General features: G+C 41.2%; 1 protein-coding gene across 41 annotated transcripts in view; it reads left to right on the top strand.

The window, feature by feature from the left end:
• The window catches only part of MIA2 (MIA SH3 domain ER export factor 2), a 116,899-nt gene that overhangs the window by 12,674 nt on the left and 86,459 nt on the right, over positions 1-17,766 (top strand). For 9 of the 41 annotated variants that reach the window (XR_016217370.1, XR_016217369.1, XM_008269522.5 and 6 more), the window contains 3 exons: positions 241-1,423; positions 9,114-9,332; positions 9,436-9,536. Coding sequence is in view for 16 of the 41 variants with exons in the window: in XM_008269522.5 (XP_008267744.1) it covers positions 241-1,423; positions 9,114-9,332; positions 9,436-9,536 (1,503 nt within the window). In the remaining 25 variants the exon portion in view is untranslated. Of the gene's footprint in view, positions 1-240; positions 1,424-9,113; positions 9,333-9,435; positions 9,537-13,914; positions 14,111-14,855; positions 15,352-15,748; positions 16,377-17,766 lie in introns of those variants that run through there. The other 32 variants (XM_089309326.1, XM_089309322.1, XM_089309313.1 and 29 more) reach the window with 10 other exon arrangements.

Genomic DNA, 17,766 nt, shown 5'->3' with positions numbered 1-17,766 from the left:
TCAAATTTTATCAACTATTTAATAACAAGCCATAACATAAAGGGATTTTTATTTAAGTTTATATCATTAACCCTGGAAAGTAATTGTGTTACAAAGCCTTTGAGATGAGATCTGAGCTTTATTTTTTGCCATGTTGTTGAGCTGTTGTGTGTTCTTGGGACTATCACAGTCAACTATTTTAAATGATTATTGAAGAATTAAGGAGTACATTTGTGTCGATCACCCTTTTATTCTTTTTAGGAATCCGACTTTCTTTGTCTTCTTGGAGTAAGCTACATGTTTGAAAATGAAGATAATGAGTTAAGTGATAATAGTGAAAATATATATCCATATGAAGAAGATGATGAACAAAAATCTTATGTATATGAAAATGACTTCCACTTAGAACCTGGCTTTTATGCAACTTCCGAAAGTACTGTGTTTGAAGACCAATTTTCAGCATCAGAAGCTCCTGAAGATACCAGAAGCATGAGCAAATCCAAAGAGTGGGTAGAAGTAGAAGCCGAAAGTGTGGAACAGGATCATATTCCGGAAGTGGATCATGTCATCCTGCCCACAGCTGTGCCCGAAGGAAAGGGGTGGTTTGGGTTGGGAAAAGAACACACTGAAGAGATGTCTTTTGAATCAACTATTGAACCCACACAAGAAAGCTCATTTCTAGGTAGAAAAATAGCAATGGAAGATGAGAATGAGAGAGAAGAATTGAGTAATGGAGATCTCCAAACAGAACACGCGCAAGAACCTGAATCAGAATTTGATTCAGTGCCAAAGGAACAGTCTGAACTAGCATCTGAGTCAGAGCACATTCTTAAACCGCCAGATACTGGGTGGTTTGGTGGTGGATTTAAAAGTTACTTAGGTTTTGGAGATGAGGATACAGGGCTTGAAGTATTGCCCAAAGAAAGCAATCCACCACTACAGGATGTCCCCAGTTCCATATCATCCATTGAAGAATCCACAGTTCCATGTACAGAAATATTACCAGAAAAAGAAGATCCAGTGATTAATGATAGCTCCATTCTCCAATCAAGTTGGTTTGATTATGGTTTTGGTATGTTAGGCTTTGCATACGCCAGTGAAGATAAAATCAAATCAGATGGTGGACAGCATGAGGGAGATGCTGGGGGAGATGAACATGAACCTCCTCTAGCAAGTGACTTTGACCCTGATAAGGAACAAGAAATAAAAATGATAGACAGCATAGAAACGGAAGATCAGATAAACGAAAAAGTCTTAGAGGAAACAGATGATTCTGATACTTTGCCATATTTTAAAAAGTTCTTAAATAATTTTGGCAACCCTTGGAGCTCCCGGAAGATTCCAAAGGAAACAGAATTACAATCTCCACAACAGACACTGGATCAAAAGAATGCAGTTGCAAATGATGAAACAGAAGAATTTTCAGTTGAAAATTACCCCACAGGTAATATGCAAGTTATGTTGAAAAGCAAATACAGTCAATGAGGTTGGTATGAAAATATCCATAATACCTTTTATTTTAACATTCTTTATTTTTATAAGTACAAATCAGTTGAAAAAATTCAGCAATTCATGTTTTTTATTTTTTTTTCTAAAGATTATTTATTTGAAAGGCAGAATTACAGAGAGACTGTGAGAGAAGGAGAGAAGGAGAGAGCAAGATTGAGAGCGAGAGCGAGAGAGAGAGAGAGAGGTATCTTCTATCTGCTGGTTCATTATCCAAATGGCTGCAACAACCAGGGCTGGGCCAGGCAGAAGGTAGGAGCCAGGAACAACTTCTGCATATCTCACATAGGTGCAGGGGGCCCACATACTTGGGCCATCTTCCATGGCTTTCCCAGGCACATTAGCAGGGAGCCAAGTCAGAAGTGCAGCAACTGGGGACTCGAAGCAGCATCCATATGGGATGCTGGCATTGAAGGTGGTAGCTTAACCCTCTGTGCCACAATGCTGGTCTCTACCATGTTTTTCAAAATAACTCAATAATCAACAACTACCCTTTTGTCAATTTCTGCTTTACTCTGGAACTTAGAGCTTAATATTATAAAGTCAAACCCTGAGTGTGTGTGTGTGTGGGGGGTGTTTGGCCTAGTGGTTAAGTTGGGATGCCTGTATCCCATGTTGAGAATGTCTGAGTTCAAGTCCTGGCTATCCCACTTGTGATTTCAGCTTCCTGATGATGTGCACCCTGGGGAATAGCAGGTGATGGCTCCAGTAGCTGGGTCCCAATCACCCAGGTGGAAGAGCTAGGTTGAGTTCTAAGGCTCTTGGCTTCAGCCTAGCCCAGCCTCAGCTATTGCAGGCACTCGGGAAGTAAACCAGTGGGTGGGAGCTCTCTGACTCTGTTTCTCTTTGATTCTGTCCCTCTGTATCACTCTGCCTCACAAATAAACAAAACAAAATCCAAAATGAAAAGGAAAGGTTGGAGATGTATTTTTTAAGATTTATTTATTTTTTTTCAAAAGTTAGAGTTACACAGAGAGAGGGAGAGAAAAAGGGAGAGGGAGAGGGGGAGAGAGAGAGAGAAAGAGAGAGAGGTCTTCCATCTGATGGTTCACTTCCCAGTTGGCCGCAACAGCTGAGCTGTGCTGATCCAAAGCCAGGAGCTTCTTCTGGGTCTCCCATGTGGGTGTGGGGGCCCAAGTAAATCTTAAAAAAAAAAAAAAAAGAAAGGTATATCTATATCTAATATAAATCTTAAAGTTTAGGCATAGTTTATGTGTAAAAGTATCTCAAAGCTACAATCAAATATTATTCACTTAAAAATACATTAATTTTTCTCATAATGCAGTTTAAAACAGGATTCTAAGATAATAGATATAGTCACATATAAAACTGAATATTGTTATCAAATAGACCTATTATCCCCTAATGGTATTAAACATTCTCATAGATCACTATTTGAGTCCTGTATTTACAAAAATCCCATTGTAATCATATTCTGACTTGATTACTCTTTTTAAATATTAGTGTCTACAGGAAGTTTTATTAAATTACTAACATGTATTTGCTCAATTGGGTCTCCCATCTTTTAAACAATATTAGGTGAGTGACATCATTAAAGTGCTGTGTTAAGAATCATAAACTCAAAGAGTAAATTGAATAATTTAATTGCCACTTAATATTTTCAACATTAAACTGAGGGGCCAGTGCTGTGGGGTAGCAGGTAAAGCCACTGCCTGCAGTGCTGGCATCCCATATGGGTGCTGGTTCTAGTCCCAGCTGCTCCACTTCCGATCTAGCTCTCTGCTATGGCCTGGGAAAGCAGCAGAAGATGGCTCAAGTGTTTGGGCCCCTGAACCTGCGTGGAAGTTCTAGGCTCCTGGCTTCGGATTGGCCCAGTTCTGGCCATTGAGGCCATCTGAGGAGTGATCCAGTGGATGAAAGACCTCTCTCTGCCTCTGCTTCTACCTCTCTTTAACTTTGCATTTCAAATAAATAAAAAATAAACTGATTTTTTAAAATCCTTATTTCCAAAAGTAAGAGAAATATATCCCACAATTCACTTGAATAATGTACTTCAGGATAGGGCTATTTATTTTTTCATTAAATATGTATTTTATTTATTTGAAAGGCAGAGTTAGAGTGAGAGATAGAGTGATCTTTCATCTGTTGGTTCACTTCACAATAGACCACAACAGTCCTGAGCTGAGCCAGGCCGAAACCAGGAGCCAGGAGATTCTTCCAGGTCTCCCACATGGGCGCAGGGGCTCAAGTACTTTGGTCATCTCCTGATGCTTTTCCCAGGCCTTGAGCAGGGAGCTGGATCAGAAGTGGAGCAGTTGGGACTTAAACTGGCACCCATGGTGGCTTTACCTGCTGCACCACAATGTTAAAGAATTTTAAAAAATTCTTATTTATTTAAAAAGCACACACACACACACACACACACACACACACGGGGGTGGGGGCGGGTATCTCTCCCATCCACTGATAAACTCTGCAATAAGCCAGGGCTGTACCAGGCCAAAGCCAGGAGCTGGGAACTCAGTCTAGGTCTCCCACATGGGTGACAGGGACCCAATCAGTTGAACCATCACCTGCTTCCTTGTAGGGTGCACATTAGCAGGAAGCTAGAGTCAAGAGCAGAGCTGAGACATGAATCCAGGTGTTCTGATATGGGATATGGGCATTCCAAGTGGCATCTTAACTGCTAGGCAAAAGGCCTGCTCCAGAAAAGGACTAATTAAAACTTTTTTAAAAATTCTTTTGATTATTCAGTTCAATCAGATGATCAATTTAAAACTATGCTTGCAATTAATAGCTATTTTGACATGACGTGGACATAAGTATATGATGCAACATTACAAATGTGGCAAATTTTGACCTATAAATATTTTGAATTTTTACATTAATTTTAAATACTTTATTAAAAATGAAAAAAGATTTTACTTCATTTTTTAGAAAAGATGTATTTATTGTTTGAAAGGTAGAATGTCAGAGAGATATATACATACACACACACACACACACACACATACATAACTTCCATATGCTGCTTTAGTACCCAAATACTTGCAACCACAAAGGCTGGCCAGGCTAAAGCCAGGAGCCAGGAACTCTATCCAGATTTCCCACATGGATGGCAAAAACCCAAGCACTTGGGCCATCATCTGCTGCCTCCTAAGAACATTTAGCAGGAAGCTGGATTGCAAGTGGAGTCTGGACTTGATCTCAGACACTCTGAGAAGGGATGCAGATATCCCAAGGGGTGCCTTAACCTGCTGTGTCACAATGCCTGACTCTTGAGTAATCTTTTTATTTTTTTTAATAAAGATTTATTTATTTATTTATTTATTTATTTGACAGGTAGGGTTACAGACAGTGAGAGGGAGAGACAGAGAGGTCTTCTGTCTGCTGGTTCACTCCCCAAATGGCTGCAATGGCCAGAGATAGGCTAATCCGAAGCCAGGAGCCAGGAGCTTCTTCTGGGTCTTCCATGTGGGTGCAGGAGCCCAAGGACTTGGGCCATCTTCTGCTGCTTTCCCAGGCCACAGTAGAGAGCTGGATTGGAAGAGGAGCAGCCGCAACTAGAACTGCTGCTCATATGGGATGCCGGCACTGCAGGCGGAGGATTAACCTAGGCGCCAGCCCCCATTGAGTAATCTTTTTAAAATGAAGTTTGTGAAAAGGTTTTCAAAATGGACAGAGGTTGTGGAACAGTGGGTTAAGCTGCTGGTTAGGATGTCTGTATCAGAGTGCTGTTTCAAGTCCCAGCTACTCTGCTTCTGATCCAGCTCCTTGTTAATGCACCTGGGATGCAGCAGATTATGGCCCCAGTACTTTAGTTCCTGCCACCCACATGGGAGACCTGGATGGTGTGCCTGGCTCCTTGCTTTGGCATGGCCCTGGTTGTTTTTGCCAGTTAGGGAGTAAAACAGCTGAAGGAAAATCTCCCTGTCTCTGTCTCTCTACCTTTCAAATAAGTACATAAATATTTTTGAAAAAAAGAGATGTGCATACATTTTCATTCTAAATTTGAATTCAGGCACATTATAGTTTGTTTAAAGATTTAATATGTAGGGGCCAGCACTGTGGTTGTAGTAGGCTAAGCTTCTGCCTGGGGTGCTGGAAAACCATATAGACGCTGGTTCTAGTCCTGGCTGTTCCTCTTCTGATCTGGCTCTTTTCTACAGCCTGGAAAAGCAGTAGAAGATGGCCCAAATCCTTGGGCCACTGCACTCACATGGGAGATGTAGAAGAAGCTCCTGACTCCTGACTTTGGATTAGCCTATCTCTGGCCATTGCAGCCATTTGGGGAGCGAACTAGTGGATGGAAGACCTTTCTCTCTGCCTTCTCTCTGTAACTCTCTCTCTCAAATAAAAAGAAATAAAATCTTAAAAAAAGATTTAATATGTAGCATAAAAGTAGAACAATCAGGAACATTTGACTTAAACCTCTATCAGCATTATTCTATTGAAATACAAAAGAAAATTAACATTTTCCCTAGACTAATGATCATTTTATCAGTTGGATAATATGGATTTTTACCTAATAGAGTAGATTTATATGGTTTCTTTAAAAAGCAGAGAGATAAGATTTATAATTTCTTAAGTTCCCGTTCAGTAATTTATGATACTTTCATCTTATTGAAGCAGTTTATGAACTCAGGAGATCTCCAAACTAAGGAAACACTAATCTTATGTGAAGTTTTAGTTTTGACAGCCATGTCGATAGAGAAGAAATGACTCTAGATAAAATTTAGTGTTGATTTCAATTTGCTTTCTTAACACAGCCGTATGCTGTTTTAGGTCTGAAAGCGAAAATAATCATATAACTGTGTATACTCATAGCAACATGTATTTTACCAACAGTTAATGAGAATATCTTGTTGCTATTTTTATATTCTATTTATAATATCAGTATTTTCCCTCTACCAAGCCAACACAAACATTCTAAATGTCATTTTAATCTGGTGAACATTTAAAAAAATGATTTCTAAAATAAATTAACAATTACCAGAATATCTTAGGTAATAGTGTCAATATATTTTAGAATATATTTCCAAATTTGTTTTATACAATACATTCTAGTGGATTATTAAATAACACAATATACTCTAAAATGTGAAATGTCTTATAAATGCTAATAGGAATAACTTCCTCCAAGAATGTCTTCCTCCAAAATTTTAAATTGATATAAGGGTATATTTATTGTAGGACTTAAAAAAACTTCTGTTTATTTTTCTTTTAATACACTCCCTGAACAATATATGATACTATATATAATAATCACTGGACTCGGAATCAGGGGGAAACAAAGATTGGGATTTGGAATTAGAGAATCTTCAAAATAACAATGTATGAAATTTGATTGGCATCTTATCATTTTTGAAGTTGTTCCCATCCAAACAATAGGGATACCTTTTTGTGCAAATGGCTAACAGTTTCTCTCTCTCTTTTTTTTTTTTTTTTTGACAGGCAGAGTGGACAGTGAGAGAGAGAGACAGAGAGAAAGGTCTTCCTTTGCCGTTGGTTCACCCTCCAATGGCCGCCGCGGCTGGCGCACCGCGCTGATCCGATGGCAGGAGCCAGGAGCCAGGTGCTTTTCCTGGTCTCCCATGGGGTGCAGGGCCCAAGCACCTGGGCCATCCTCCACTGCACTCCCTGGCCACAGCAGAGGGCTGGCCTGGAAGAGGGGCAACCGGGACAGAATCCAGCGCCCCGACCGGGACTAGAACCCGGTGTGCCGGCGCCGCTAGGCGGAGGATTAGCCTAGTGAGCCGCGGCGCCGGCCTCTCTTTTTTTTTTTTTTTTTATAAATGATATACTATCAGTGTCTTTTTTTTAAAGATTTATTTATTTGTTTATTTGAGAGGTAGAGTTACAGACAGTGAGACGAGAGACAGAAAGAAAGTCTTACTTCCGTTGGTTCAGTCCCCAAATGGCCTCAACTGCTGGAGCTGAGCCAATCTGAAGCCAGGAGCCAGGAGCTTCTTTCTGGTCTCCCATGTGGGTGCAGGGGCCCAAGGACGTGGGCCATCTTCTACTGTTTTCCTAGGCCATATCAGAGAGCTAGATCAGAAACGGAGCAGCCGGGACTTGGAACTGGCGCCCATATTGGATGCTGGCACTGCAGGCAGCGGCTTTACCTGATAGGCCACAGCGTTGGCCCCGACAATGTCTTTCATATCTGTAGTGCACATTAGCAAACATTTGTTGTAGATGTTTGTAGCCCAGTAGACTAGATCTTGGAACTGGAAATTATTTGCTGTAAGTTCTATTACCTTTCTTTGTGAAAAAGCTTTTGTTCTATTTATTAAATAGAATTATCTGTCAATATCAAGTAACCTGTAGGTACTATAAATAATTTTGGCCTTTTCAGCTCTCTGGTTCTCTAACAGATAAGGTTAAAAAATCTATTTTATTGATTTTCTTAAGAGACAGGGATATATATATATATATTTCCAGTTGTATTTAGCTATTATGCTTTCTTGGGTAAGCAAATGTAACTAACAGTAATGAAATTTTATTGTATTGCTTTTAGCCATAAGCTTATGTAGTATAACAGAGTTGGTAATGGCTGTGCTACTGTTCAGTTTTATTTATTTTTTAAATATAAAGAGACTTCAAAAAATGCATAGAAAACACACATTATCTTTTTTTTTTTTTTTTTTTTTTTTTTTTTGATAGGCAGAGTGGATAGTGAGAGAGAGAGAGAGAGAGAAAGGTCTTCCTTTTGCCTTTGGTTCACCCTCCAATGGCCGCCACAGCTGGTGCGCTGCGGCCGGCCCATCGCGCTGATCCAAAGCCAGGAGCCAGGTACTTATCCTGGTCTCCCATGGGGTGCAGGGCCCAAGCACTTGGGCCATCCTCCACTGCCTTCCCGGGCCACAGCAGAGAGCTAGCTGGCCTGGAAGAGTGGCAACCGGGACAGAATCTGGCGCCCCGACCGGGACTGGAACCCGGTGTGCCGGCGCCACTAGGAGGAGGATTAGCCTATTGAGCCGCGGTGCCGCAGATTATCTTTTCATTCCATTTTCCACAAATGTTTTGAAGTTCTCTAGTTTTTTTTTTTTTTAATGAAAAGGCAATGTAGAAAATAGAATTGTTGACAGGTTTTGTAACTCTTCTCTGGCCAAAGCTTTGTGGTAGACTGAATAAAGTCCCTTCAAAGATGTTCATGTCTTAACTCTCAGACCACGTGACTATCTGAGAAACAACTATTGTTAATGTGCTTAAGGATCCTGAGGTGAAGATTATCCTTTTGGGCCCAATAAAATAAAACATTTCCTTCTAAGTGGATGGCAGGAGGGGAGGAGGAGACAGATGCTACACTGCTGGCTTTTAAAATGGATGATAGTGCCATGAACCAAGGATGGTAGGAGGCCCCAGAACAGAGAAAAGACAAAAAAATGGATTCTCCTCTAAGAGATACAAAAGAACCAGCCCTGCCAGTTTCTTGGTTTTAGGACTCCTAACTTCTAGAACTTTGAGAGAATAAATTTGTATTGTTTAAGACAGTAAGTTTGTGATAATTTATAAAATCAGTAGGTTACGATTTATGTTTCAGTAATTCTTTCTCTAATGAAGTGTCACAATGACCAAAACTGCAAAGATTGACCTGCCTGGAAAAACAAAAGGGGAGCCTACGACAAAGTGAATACTTAAACAAATTCTGTATTTCTTTGCAGATGTAGTCTCTAAAACAGAGCTGCCTATAGCAATTCATGAAGAAGCACATTTTAAAACTTCATCTTCTAATAATAATGATGAAACATCAAAACTATCAGTAGACACCGAAGTGATGGCTCACATGGAGACAGACAATTCTGTGGACGATACCCTGCTAAACAGTCAGATGGTTGCAACTGAAAACTCTTTGTTGGCTCAAAAATACTTTCCTCAAAAAGGTAAGAAACAGCTTATATATTCTCTAATGCATAAATTCTGGAATAAACTAGGTTTAGAAGTGGCATAATATCAAGTGTTAACATCTTTTTATTTATAAATTAGCAGAAGATGCTTCCAAGTTTCCTATGCTGAGATATTTATTTCAAGTTTTGTATGATTTCGTGAATTCTGCATTTTCATCTATTGTAACTCTAACTGAAATGGTAAGTTGGCCTTTTAAATATTTTGCAATAATGTATCTATTTTATTAAATATATGAGTGATTGCAAAATGTTGACTGAATCCTCTCAGTGTACACCTTATATAATGCTTCTGTTTCTGTGAAATCTTACACATTAGGATTTCTCTTTACAGGAATGTTTTGTTGCATGTGTATTATTAAGGAGATTTAAAAACATTTCCTTAAACTTTGTTGATCTTGAGCAAAGTTTTGCTTTTCTTCTGTTTGTTTTTTTCAAACTCGGTGAAATAATTACATTAACTCAGAAATAATATAGATGAAAAATTGGCCTTAAATTATTAATATCTGAATGACAGCTATAATTTCAAAATGGTGTAATGTGAAAGTACAAAACTAATACCTGAAAGTTTAACCAAACTTTTACTAAACTTCCAAATTTTGTTCACTTTTTAAACTTATTGTAAGTCTTAGTATATGTGCTGCCGGAGCGAGCACTGTAAGTCTTATTAAGTGAGATACTCACTTATTAAGTGAGATACTATATTTCAAAAGGACCCAGCTATTATACTTGGCACACAGGAAACCTCTTATAAATGTTAAGTTTTTTTTTTTAATTACCTACCGCTAAGACAGAAATGATTGAGGAAACATTTTTATCTTCTCATTTACATTGTAAGATGAAATTTAACTGTGGAAACCTTCAAGAAAATCAGGAAAGTAGTAATTATCACACAGCACTGTCAGTGCTGTCATACCCCAGGAAGCTGATGACGTTCAGGAGGAGCTGCCTACCTGATTGGAAGCGGAGGTAGGCAGGTGGGGAGAGGAAGCTGGGAAAATGTCCAGAGACATGCAGGGACTGATCTTGAAGGAAGAACAGGAGTTAGCGAGAGAAAGGACGAACGTTCTAGGTTGAGGAGTGATGTCTACCAGTACAGGAGTAGGAGAGAACATGATGTTTTTGGAGAACTATAAACAATTCAGTCTGAACATAGCATGAACCTAAGGATAATGGTATATACAGGGATCAAAGTAAGATGTTATAATAGGGAGTTTTGCATGTTATATTAGGGAATTCAACTCTCTCTTGCAGATGACAGGGAACTGTTGAAGAATGTAAAGCAGGTAGTAACATGAAAGTTTCATTTATAAATTCTGCTATGTTTCTATGTATCTGCCAAATAAGGATTGAAAGGGTAAAGACTAGAGGAAAGGAGCTGCCCAGTCATGAAGCTACAGCATTCATTTGGGAAGTGGTAAGGATCTGAATCAGGATTTACAAAGAAATGAAATAAGTGAAACATAGCAAAAGGTTAGAACTGTGGCCAACTGGGGATTGTGTATGCCTTGAGGATCCTACTGCTACTGATCTTCAGTCTGGTTTTGCCAGATATTATGATTTCAAGAAAAACTGGAAATCTGAATTTTTTTTTCCTCACCTAAAATCTCTCAATTTTAAATGGAAAACATTCAGGGGAAAATATATATATATAGCTCAGAATTGGTCCAGTTGCCACTTTTTAAAAATATTTATTTATTTATTTATTTGAAAGTCACAGAGTTACAGAGAGAGGGAGAGGCAGATTGAGAAAGAGAGAGAGAGAGAGAGAGAGAGAGAGATCGGTCTTCCATCTGCTGGTTCACTAAACAAATGGCCGCAATGGCCAGGGCTGGGCCAGGCTGAAGCCAGGAGCTAGTAGCTTTATCCTGGTCTCCCATGTGGATGCAGGGGCCCAAGGTGCACTAGCAGGGAGCTGGATTGGAAGTGGAAAAGCTGGGATTAGAACTAGTGCCCAGTTGCCACTTTTTTTTTTTTTTTTGACAGGCAGAGTTAGACAGTGTGTGTGTGAGAGAGAGAGAGAGAGAGAGAGAGAGAGAGAAAGGTCTTCCTTTGCCGTTGGTTCACCACCCAAGTGGCTGCTATGGCTGGCACGCTGTGCCGATCCAAAGCCAGGAGCCAGGTGCTTCCTCCTGGTCTCCCATGTGGATGCAGAGCCCAAGCACTTGGGCCATCCTCCACTGCCTTCCCGGGCCACAGCAGAGAGCTGGCCTGGAAGAGGGGCAACCGGGACAGAATCCGGCACCCCGACCGGGACTAGAACCTGGGGTGCCGGCGCCACAGGTGGAGGATTAGCTATTGAGCCGCGGCGCCGGCCCATTTGCCACATTTTTAAAACCTCTGTCCTGGGGTTGGCATTGTGTCATAGCAGGTTAAGCCTTTGCCAACGACACCAGCATTGAATATGAGAATTAGAAAAATAGTCATAATAAAACTTTCATAAGACCATGAAATTAATTTTACTTATTGGTCTGTATTGCAAGCATGTTCCCTTCTCTTCACTCCCTCTACCACAAATTATTCCAGTGAATTTAGGGAATTGAAAAATTTACCAATCAGGAACATGATATTTGCCTCTTTAGAATATACTATTTAATAAAGTATAAAGTATGTTAATGTTTGTGGTTTTAGTAAATATAGTGAAATGCATTTTACTTGAATCATTTTGGTTGAAATTCTGTAGACATAAAATATTGTATTTAATTTTCTTGTGATCCTGGAAAGTTACTTACTCTCTGAAGAGTCTCAGTTTTAAAACTTTCATAACAGAAGCTGAGACTAAATCACAGCCGCTAATCAAAGTGGGTTTGTGCATTACTTAATAGAATTATGTGTAAATTACCAACATTTAAAAGGTGAGTTCAAATAAAAATCAGGATTTTGGATTCTTTTAAAAATTAGAAGACAAAAATGCTTCAAAACCTTTTCAGAAAATTCATGTTATTGAATACATAATATGCATGGGGGCTCTGCCATACAACCCCAGCAATAGGTGCATAATGATTCTCAAGGTAGGACATTGTAGTCTTACCATTAAATTAGCCTTTATCTTTATGCACCAAAGTAAACTGATCTATAATTCATTCTCATGAACTTTTTAAAGTCTCTTCATAGAGTCCCTCTTTCTTAAATAACAACATTAGATATGCACTCTTCAATTTTCTACACTTACCCTTGGCCACTTGGCCACTCTAGGGCTTTATGTTCATAACCCTTGGACTAAATGTTTTCAAGAGCTCTGTCAGATTTAGAATTTTAGCAACTTGAGTAAATCTAGCAAGCATATTATAGATTGGAATAGCTGAGTAAATGGAAAATTTGAGGTTAGATTTAAGGGAAAGGATTTCATTTTCTTACCTAAATGTTTCAGGTAATTGTTTCAACTTACTGATAATTTTAGGTAGATTTCATATAGAACATATTTTCTTTGTTCAAGAAGAGAAATAAACACGTTTTATCTATTTTACAACTGATAAACTACTTTGAGTTGTAACACTTACGTATCTTTTAAAAATATTTTTATGATATGCTTTATTTTTATTTATTTATTTATTTAAGATTTATTTATTTGAAAGTCAGAGTTACACAGAGAGAGAGAGAGAGAGAGAGAGAGAGAGAGAGAGGTCTTCCATCCAATGATTGACGCCCCATTTGGCTGCAATGGCTGGAGCCGCACTGATCTGAAGCCAGTAGCTTCTTCCTGGTCTCCCACACGGGTGCAGGGGCCCAAGGACCTGGGCCTTCTTCCTCTCCCCTCCCAGGCCATAGCAAAGAGCTCGGTTGGAAGTGGAGCAGCTGGGACCCGAGCCCGTCTGGGATGCTGACACTGCAGGCCGCAGCTTTACCCGCTAAGCCACAGCGCCGACCCCCAACACTTACATATCTTAACTAGAACGCTTCATTCACACAGGGAATAAGCCATGGAAATTACCCAGATCTTGTTCAACAGGTAGTTCTTGATTTCAATATGTTCTGAGAAAAACTCTTACATCACCAGCACACAGAATGACAATCTGGCTCAACAGTTTTGTTTGATTTTCTTCCAAAGAGCTAGATCTTATAACCTGTGATACTACCTGTTTAATTAAACAGGAGCAACTAGTACTTATAGCTTTTCAATGGGGCCCTTCATAAGGAAAATCAGTTTCTAGGTTGTGGACAAGGTTTACCAGTTAGCATGTTTCCTGTGTTCTTGGATATTTTCTAGTACCTATCACGAACACTAACAGCATTCATTCTCATTTCCTTGAAAATAGGTTCTATATAAGACAGTAGAATCCCATGTCTTGCTTTAGAGAACAATCTTTGAATATCTTTTCCATGGTGGAAATCATGTACTTTGTATGAATGGACTCTGGTATAAAACACTTTTTTTTTATTAGTTATCAAATTCATTGTTTTTCTTTTCAGTTTGTAGATTTTAAGTGGATAGTGGTATATGTATATATATAGTATTTAAGAAAACACATACATGCTTATGTATATAACTATGTACCTACATATGTAACTGTATTTCATAGGGAGTGAGGTCCATGAAATTGGATAATTGGTTGGTTGTCACGACTCCACCTGTAGCACCCCTTTACCACACAAGTGTCAAAAACAGGATCACAAGTCAGTGTGGAAACAGGAGTGCAGGATGTATTAGAATCTGAAATCTTTCTCAAGGATATGAGGTGCTTAGCAGTTTATTGACCTGTTAGGATATTTTAACATGAGGTTTTTAAGAAATGGAATTGAATGATCTGGAGGAACAGGTAAGTTTCTATGTGATTATTAAGCATACAGAAAGAAATCATCAGGGTTTGGGATTTTGCACTGAGTTTGTTAAACTTTACTGTGTTTTTGCTATGGGGGAAACTTAGATTTTAAAATTTATTTGTTTTTGGCTCCTACTATGTATTCTTAGTATTGGGAATGGCATATTGAAAATTGGAAAGGGGCACAAGACAGACTTAGGGGAGGCAAAAGCTAAATATGATTCTGGAGTCCTCTGAAAGTGTTCAGACTCACTGAAGAATTTTTATGGAGTAATACAGTGTTCTAATTGAAGCACACATTGTTCTGAGTCTTTCGAAATCCTAATATTTTGGTTATGCTTGTTTTTACTTTGTTATCCATGTAACAATTTCATTAGCCATGCAATCTAACACACATGAAAGCTGTGTAACGTCTTAAACATGGAGAATTATCAAGCAGCTCCTGCTCCTGACACCGGCAGTTCATTAAACTCCTTGGGCTGATGTGGCAAAGGAAATTTGAATTCTCAAAAACTAGGCCGCATTTTGATCCGGAAAATCACTACCGTGAACTTGGGCTGGTGTTTGATTTTGTTGTATTTTATTTTTCTTCTTATGGCCTAACAGTTCTGTGTTGCAGGGAGAATTTCCTAAGGGTTTGAGGTTTTGTTCATCTATCGAGTTCTTTTGGGTGATTTGTTTAGGAAGAAATATTTGCTTTTTTTTTGAGTTGCTTCAGCGAAGACGATGTTAGAGGGCAGAGTTTGATGAAAATTCTTATGCTGGAAGACGTGTGGATGTCAGAGAGGGGTTATCCTTTACACCTGAGTCAGCTAAAACCTTCTCTGACAAACAGATCCAGCCCTGGCTATTCTACTCAACAGCCCTAAAAATAAATAGGGTCCTAATTTTAGAGAGCAAGTTGCTACATATAGCGTCGTTTCTCAGAGAACAGCCCAAACCGGGCCAAGGTCCAAGGCGGCTTGATTTCGCCTGTAGGTAACCAGGAGCTAATGGAGTTAGTTCTGCTTGAGCAAGTGCCCAGGTAACTCAGGTAGGCGAGTAGACCCTGGAATCTCTGCCCCGATCGATCGTCTCTTGCGTGAGAAGATTACACTTTGTCCAGGTCGCAGCTGACCCGGTCCGCAGTACAAAGTCCGGGTAAGGTTGCAGCAAGGCACAGGCGTGTGCCCCGCTGGCCAATTTCTGACGCGAAAGGAAGCGATTGCCGGCGTCCCTGGGCGGGCTGCGTACCCCGGGTACGAAACCTTCGGCTTCCGTGGGGTACACAAGGCAGGCTGTAGCGGAGATGCGGGGTAAAATAACGCGCCAGGTCTTGGGCCCGGGCTGGCGCGGGCTCCGAGGGCGAGGGGGCGCGCCCGGCTCACCCCGCGGAGCTGCGCCACCCGGGCCACCGAGAGGAGCCTGGCCGCCGCCGCAGCTACCCAAGGCCGGGGTTTCTGAGCCACAGCCCTAATTTTCCGGGCTATGCGGCCCACACTACAGCGCAGGGCCTGTGGCCCAACTCCATTCTCCAGCCCCGAACCTCCAGACTTCCTGGGTTCGGTGGCCTCCCCAGGTAGAGCACCGGCCCCTTTAAGAGCGAACAACCAGGACACGTCTGCGAACCTCGCGCTAAGGCCCGCGCCTCCCCGCCTCCAGCAGCAGCTTGGACGATACCAACTAATCGGAGGGATGGGGTGGCGTGGAGGGGGTGCGTCGCAGGCTCGGGTGGAACGGGCTCGGACCTGCACTTCCCCGGGATGTAAAGCGTCACAAGCGGGCTGCGCTGTCCTGTTTGGCGGCGTGGGCGCCGCAGGCTCGTCGGCGCCGGTGCTTCCTGGCTCCCCCCCAGAGCCGGCTTCGCAGTGGTGTGCTCGGGTTGCCGGGTTCGGGTTCCGCACCGAACGCCGACTGTTCGCCGCCGCTGGTTGTGGCCCGGCCAGGCCGTGGCTGCGGCGGCGACCGCTGAAGCAGCCTTGGCGCGATGGAGGAGCCCAGGGCTACCCCTCAGCCGTACTTGGGGTTGTTCCTGGAAGAGCTGCGCAGGGTGAGTCCGGGCGCGATCAGGGTTACGTGGCCCAGGGGTCTCCGGAGCCGCGGGGGAAGGAAGCCGTCAGCTTCGGGGTCTAGCCGCTCCGGCCGCAGTGCCGAAGGCAGCCTTCACCTGCGCCGGGCCCCGTGGCCAGGCTTATCGGGGACCTGGGTGGCTCTTCGTGCGGCAGAAGGGGACCTGGGCTTCAGGACCGTGAAGAAAGCACTTGCTGTGCTGCACTTTGCAAAGGTGTGGTAAATGGTTCCTCGCTGCCGGGTGAATTAGTCTTTCCGTTATTTTTTAATTTTTAATTTTGAGCAGGGGTCAGTGACACGTGGTTCTTGCGACTGTGACAAACTTGAGAACCGATCTTCTGAAATGAGTTCGATTTAGTGATGAAACTTCTTGTCTCGAAAGGATACCTAAGCTTGGTTGAGAGTTTGGGATTCTAACTCATTGTCTTGCAATAAAGAGTGCTTTTTTGAGATGCTCTTCAGTGAGGTGGTTCTTCCGCTTCCGTCTGTGTCTTGTTACTGTAGAAGATCTTGTTAAAGCTTAGAGATGGTAAACTCCCAGAGTTAAAATGTTTTTTTTTTTTTTTTCAGGTTCAGTTTATAATTAGGTAGTAGAGATTTTTTTTCTACACTGTTTATAGTTGTCTTTGTTGGCATGTGTAGGGACATTTCTCTTGCCGTAATTTTGAGAAACCACTTTACGTTTTTTAAGACCGGTTAAATATTGAGGCAGTTGCGGTTATGTTTTCTTGTCCTGTAAATTAAAAAGTTATGTTTTGCCATGCTGTTCATTCATTTATTGCACTGTAGCGTGGCCTGTTTGTGGGAGGTGTGTGTGTGTTTATCTGTCCATCTGAAAGAGACAGTTTTATGGAGATTCTCAATGGACTAAGACACAGTGTTGGCCACTAGCATCGTGCTGTCAAGCAGACAAAAAAACTATAGTACAAATCAGTAGTAGAAACGGATCACATGCCTACTGGAGCATACACACAACATGGTAGGGAAGTTAAGAGGTGAGAGGTTACATTTTCTTGATTAGGGCAGTCTTTAGGCTGAGAAAAGCAGTAGAGGCATGAGGCAACATCATGTGTGCAGGTGAATAGCAGCTGTGTGGGCTCAGGAATTGGTGTGTGGTATGCTAGGTCCCAAGTGCTATAGGTGCTGGAGAGCTGTTGGAAGCCTTTCCAGGGGTTAGACTTTTGGTTTAGAGAAATCTCCCTGAGCCTAGAGACGCATGTAGGTTAGAGGTCAGAGAAGCAAAACCCAAGATAGGGCTTAAGGGAGATTACAGAGTAGTGGGGATAGAGAAGGAGGTACTGAATGAGGAAGTATTTAGGCCTTAAGAACTAAAATGAGTATAACTTTCTTAATTAGATGTGAGGGGTGAGAGAGGAGAAATCTGGAATGACTACCAGCTTTCTAGCTATGGCAACTTAGGCATTCATTGCAATAGGGTTTATAGGAAGCGAAGCACATTCAGGGGGGATGAGAGATAACTTTCAGTTTTAATTAATTCACAAAAATACTAATTTTAACTTTTTATTTTGGTACATGCACATAATATAAATGTCATCCTTTTATATGTTCAGTGCTTGATCTTTTGTGTATTCACTGTGTATTCC

The sequence above is a fragment of the Oryctolagus cuniculus genome, chromosome 12, assembly GCF_051225735.1.
Source record: "Oryctolagus cuniculus isolate XC-2025 breed Fujian yellow rabbit chromosome 12, ASM5122573v1, whole genome shotgun sequence".
Classification (NCBI taxonomy): domain Eukaryota; kingdom Metazoa; phylum Chordata; class Mammalia; order Lagomorpha; family Leporidae; genus Oryctolagus; species Oryctolagus cuniculus.
The sequence above is the reverse complement of the archived record's forward strand: the minus strand, read 5'-3'. Positions and strand labels throughout refer to the sequence as shown.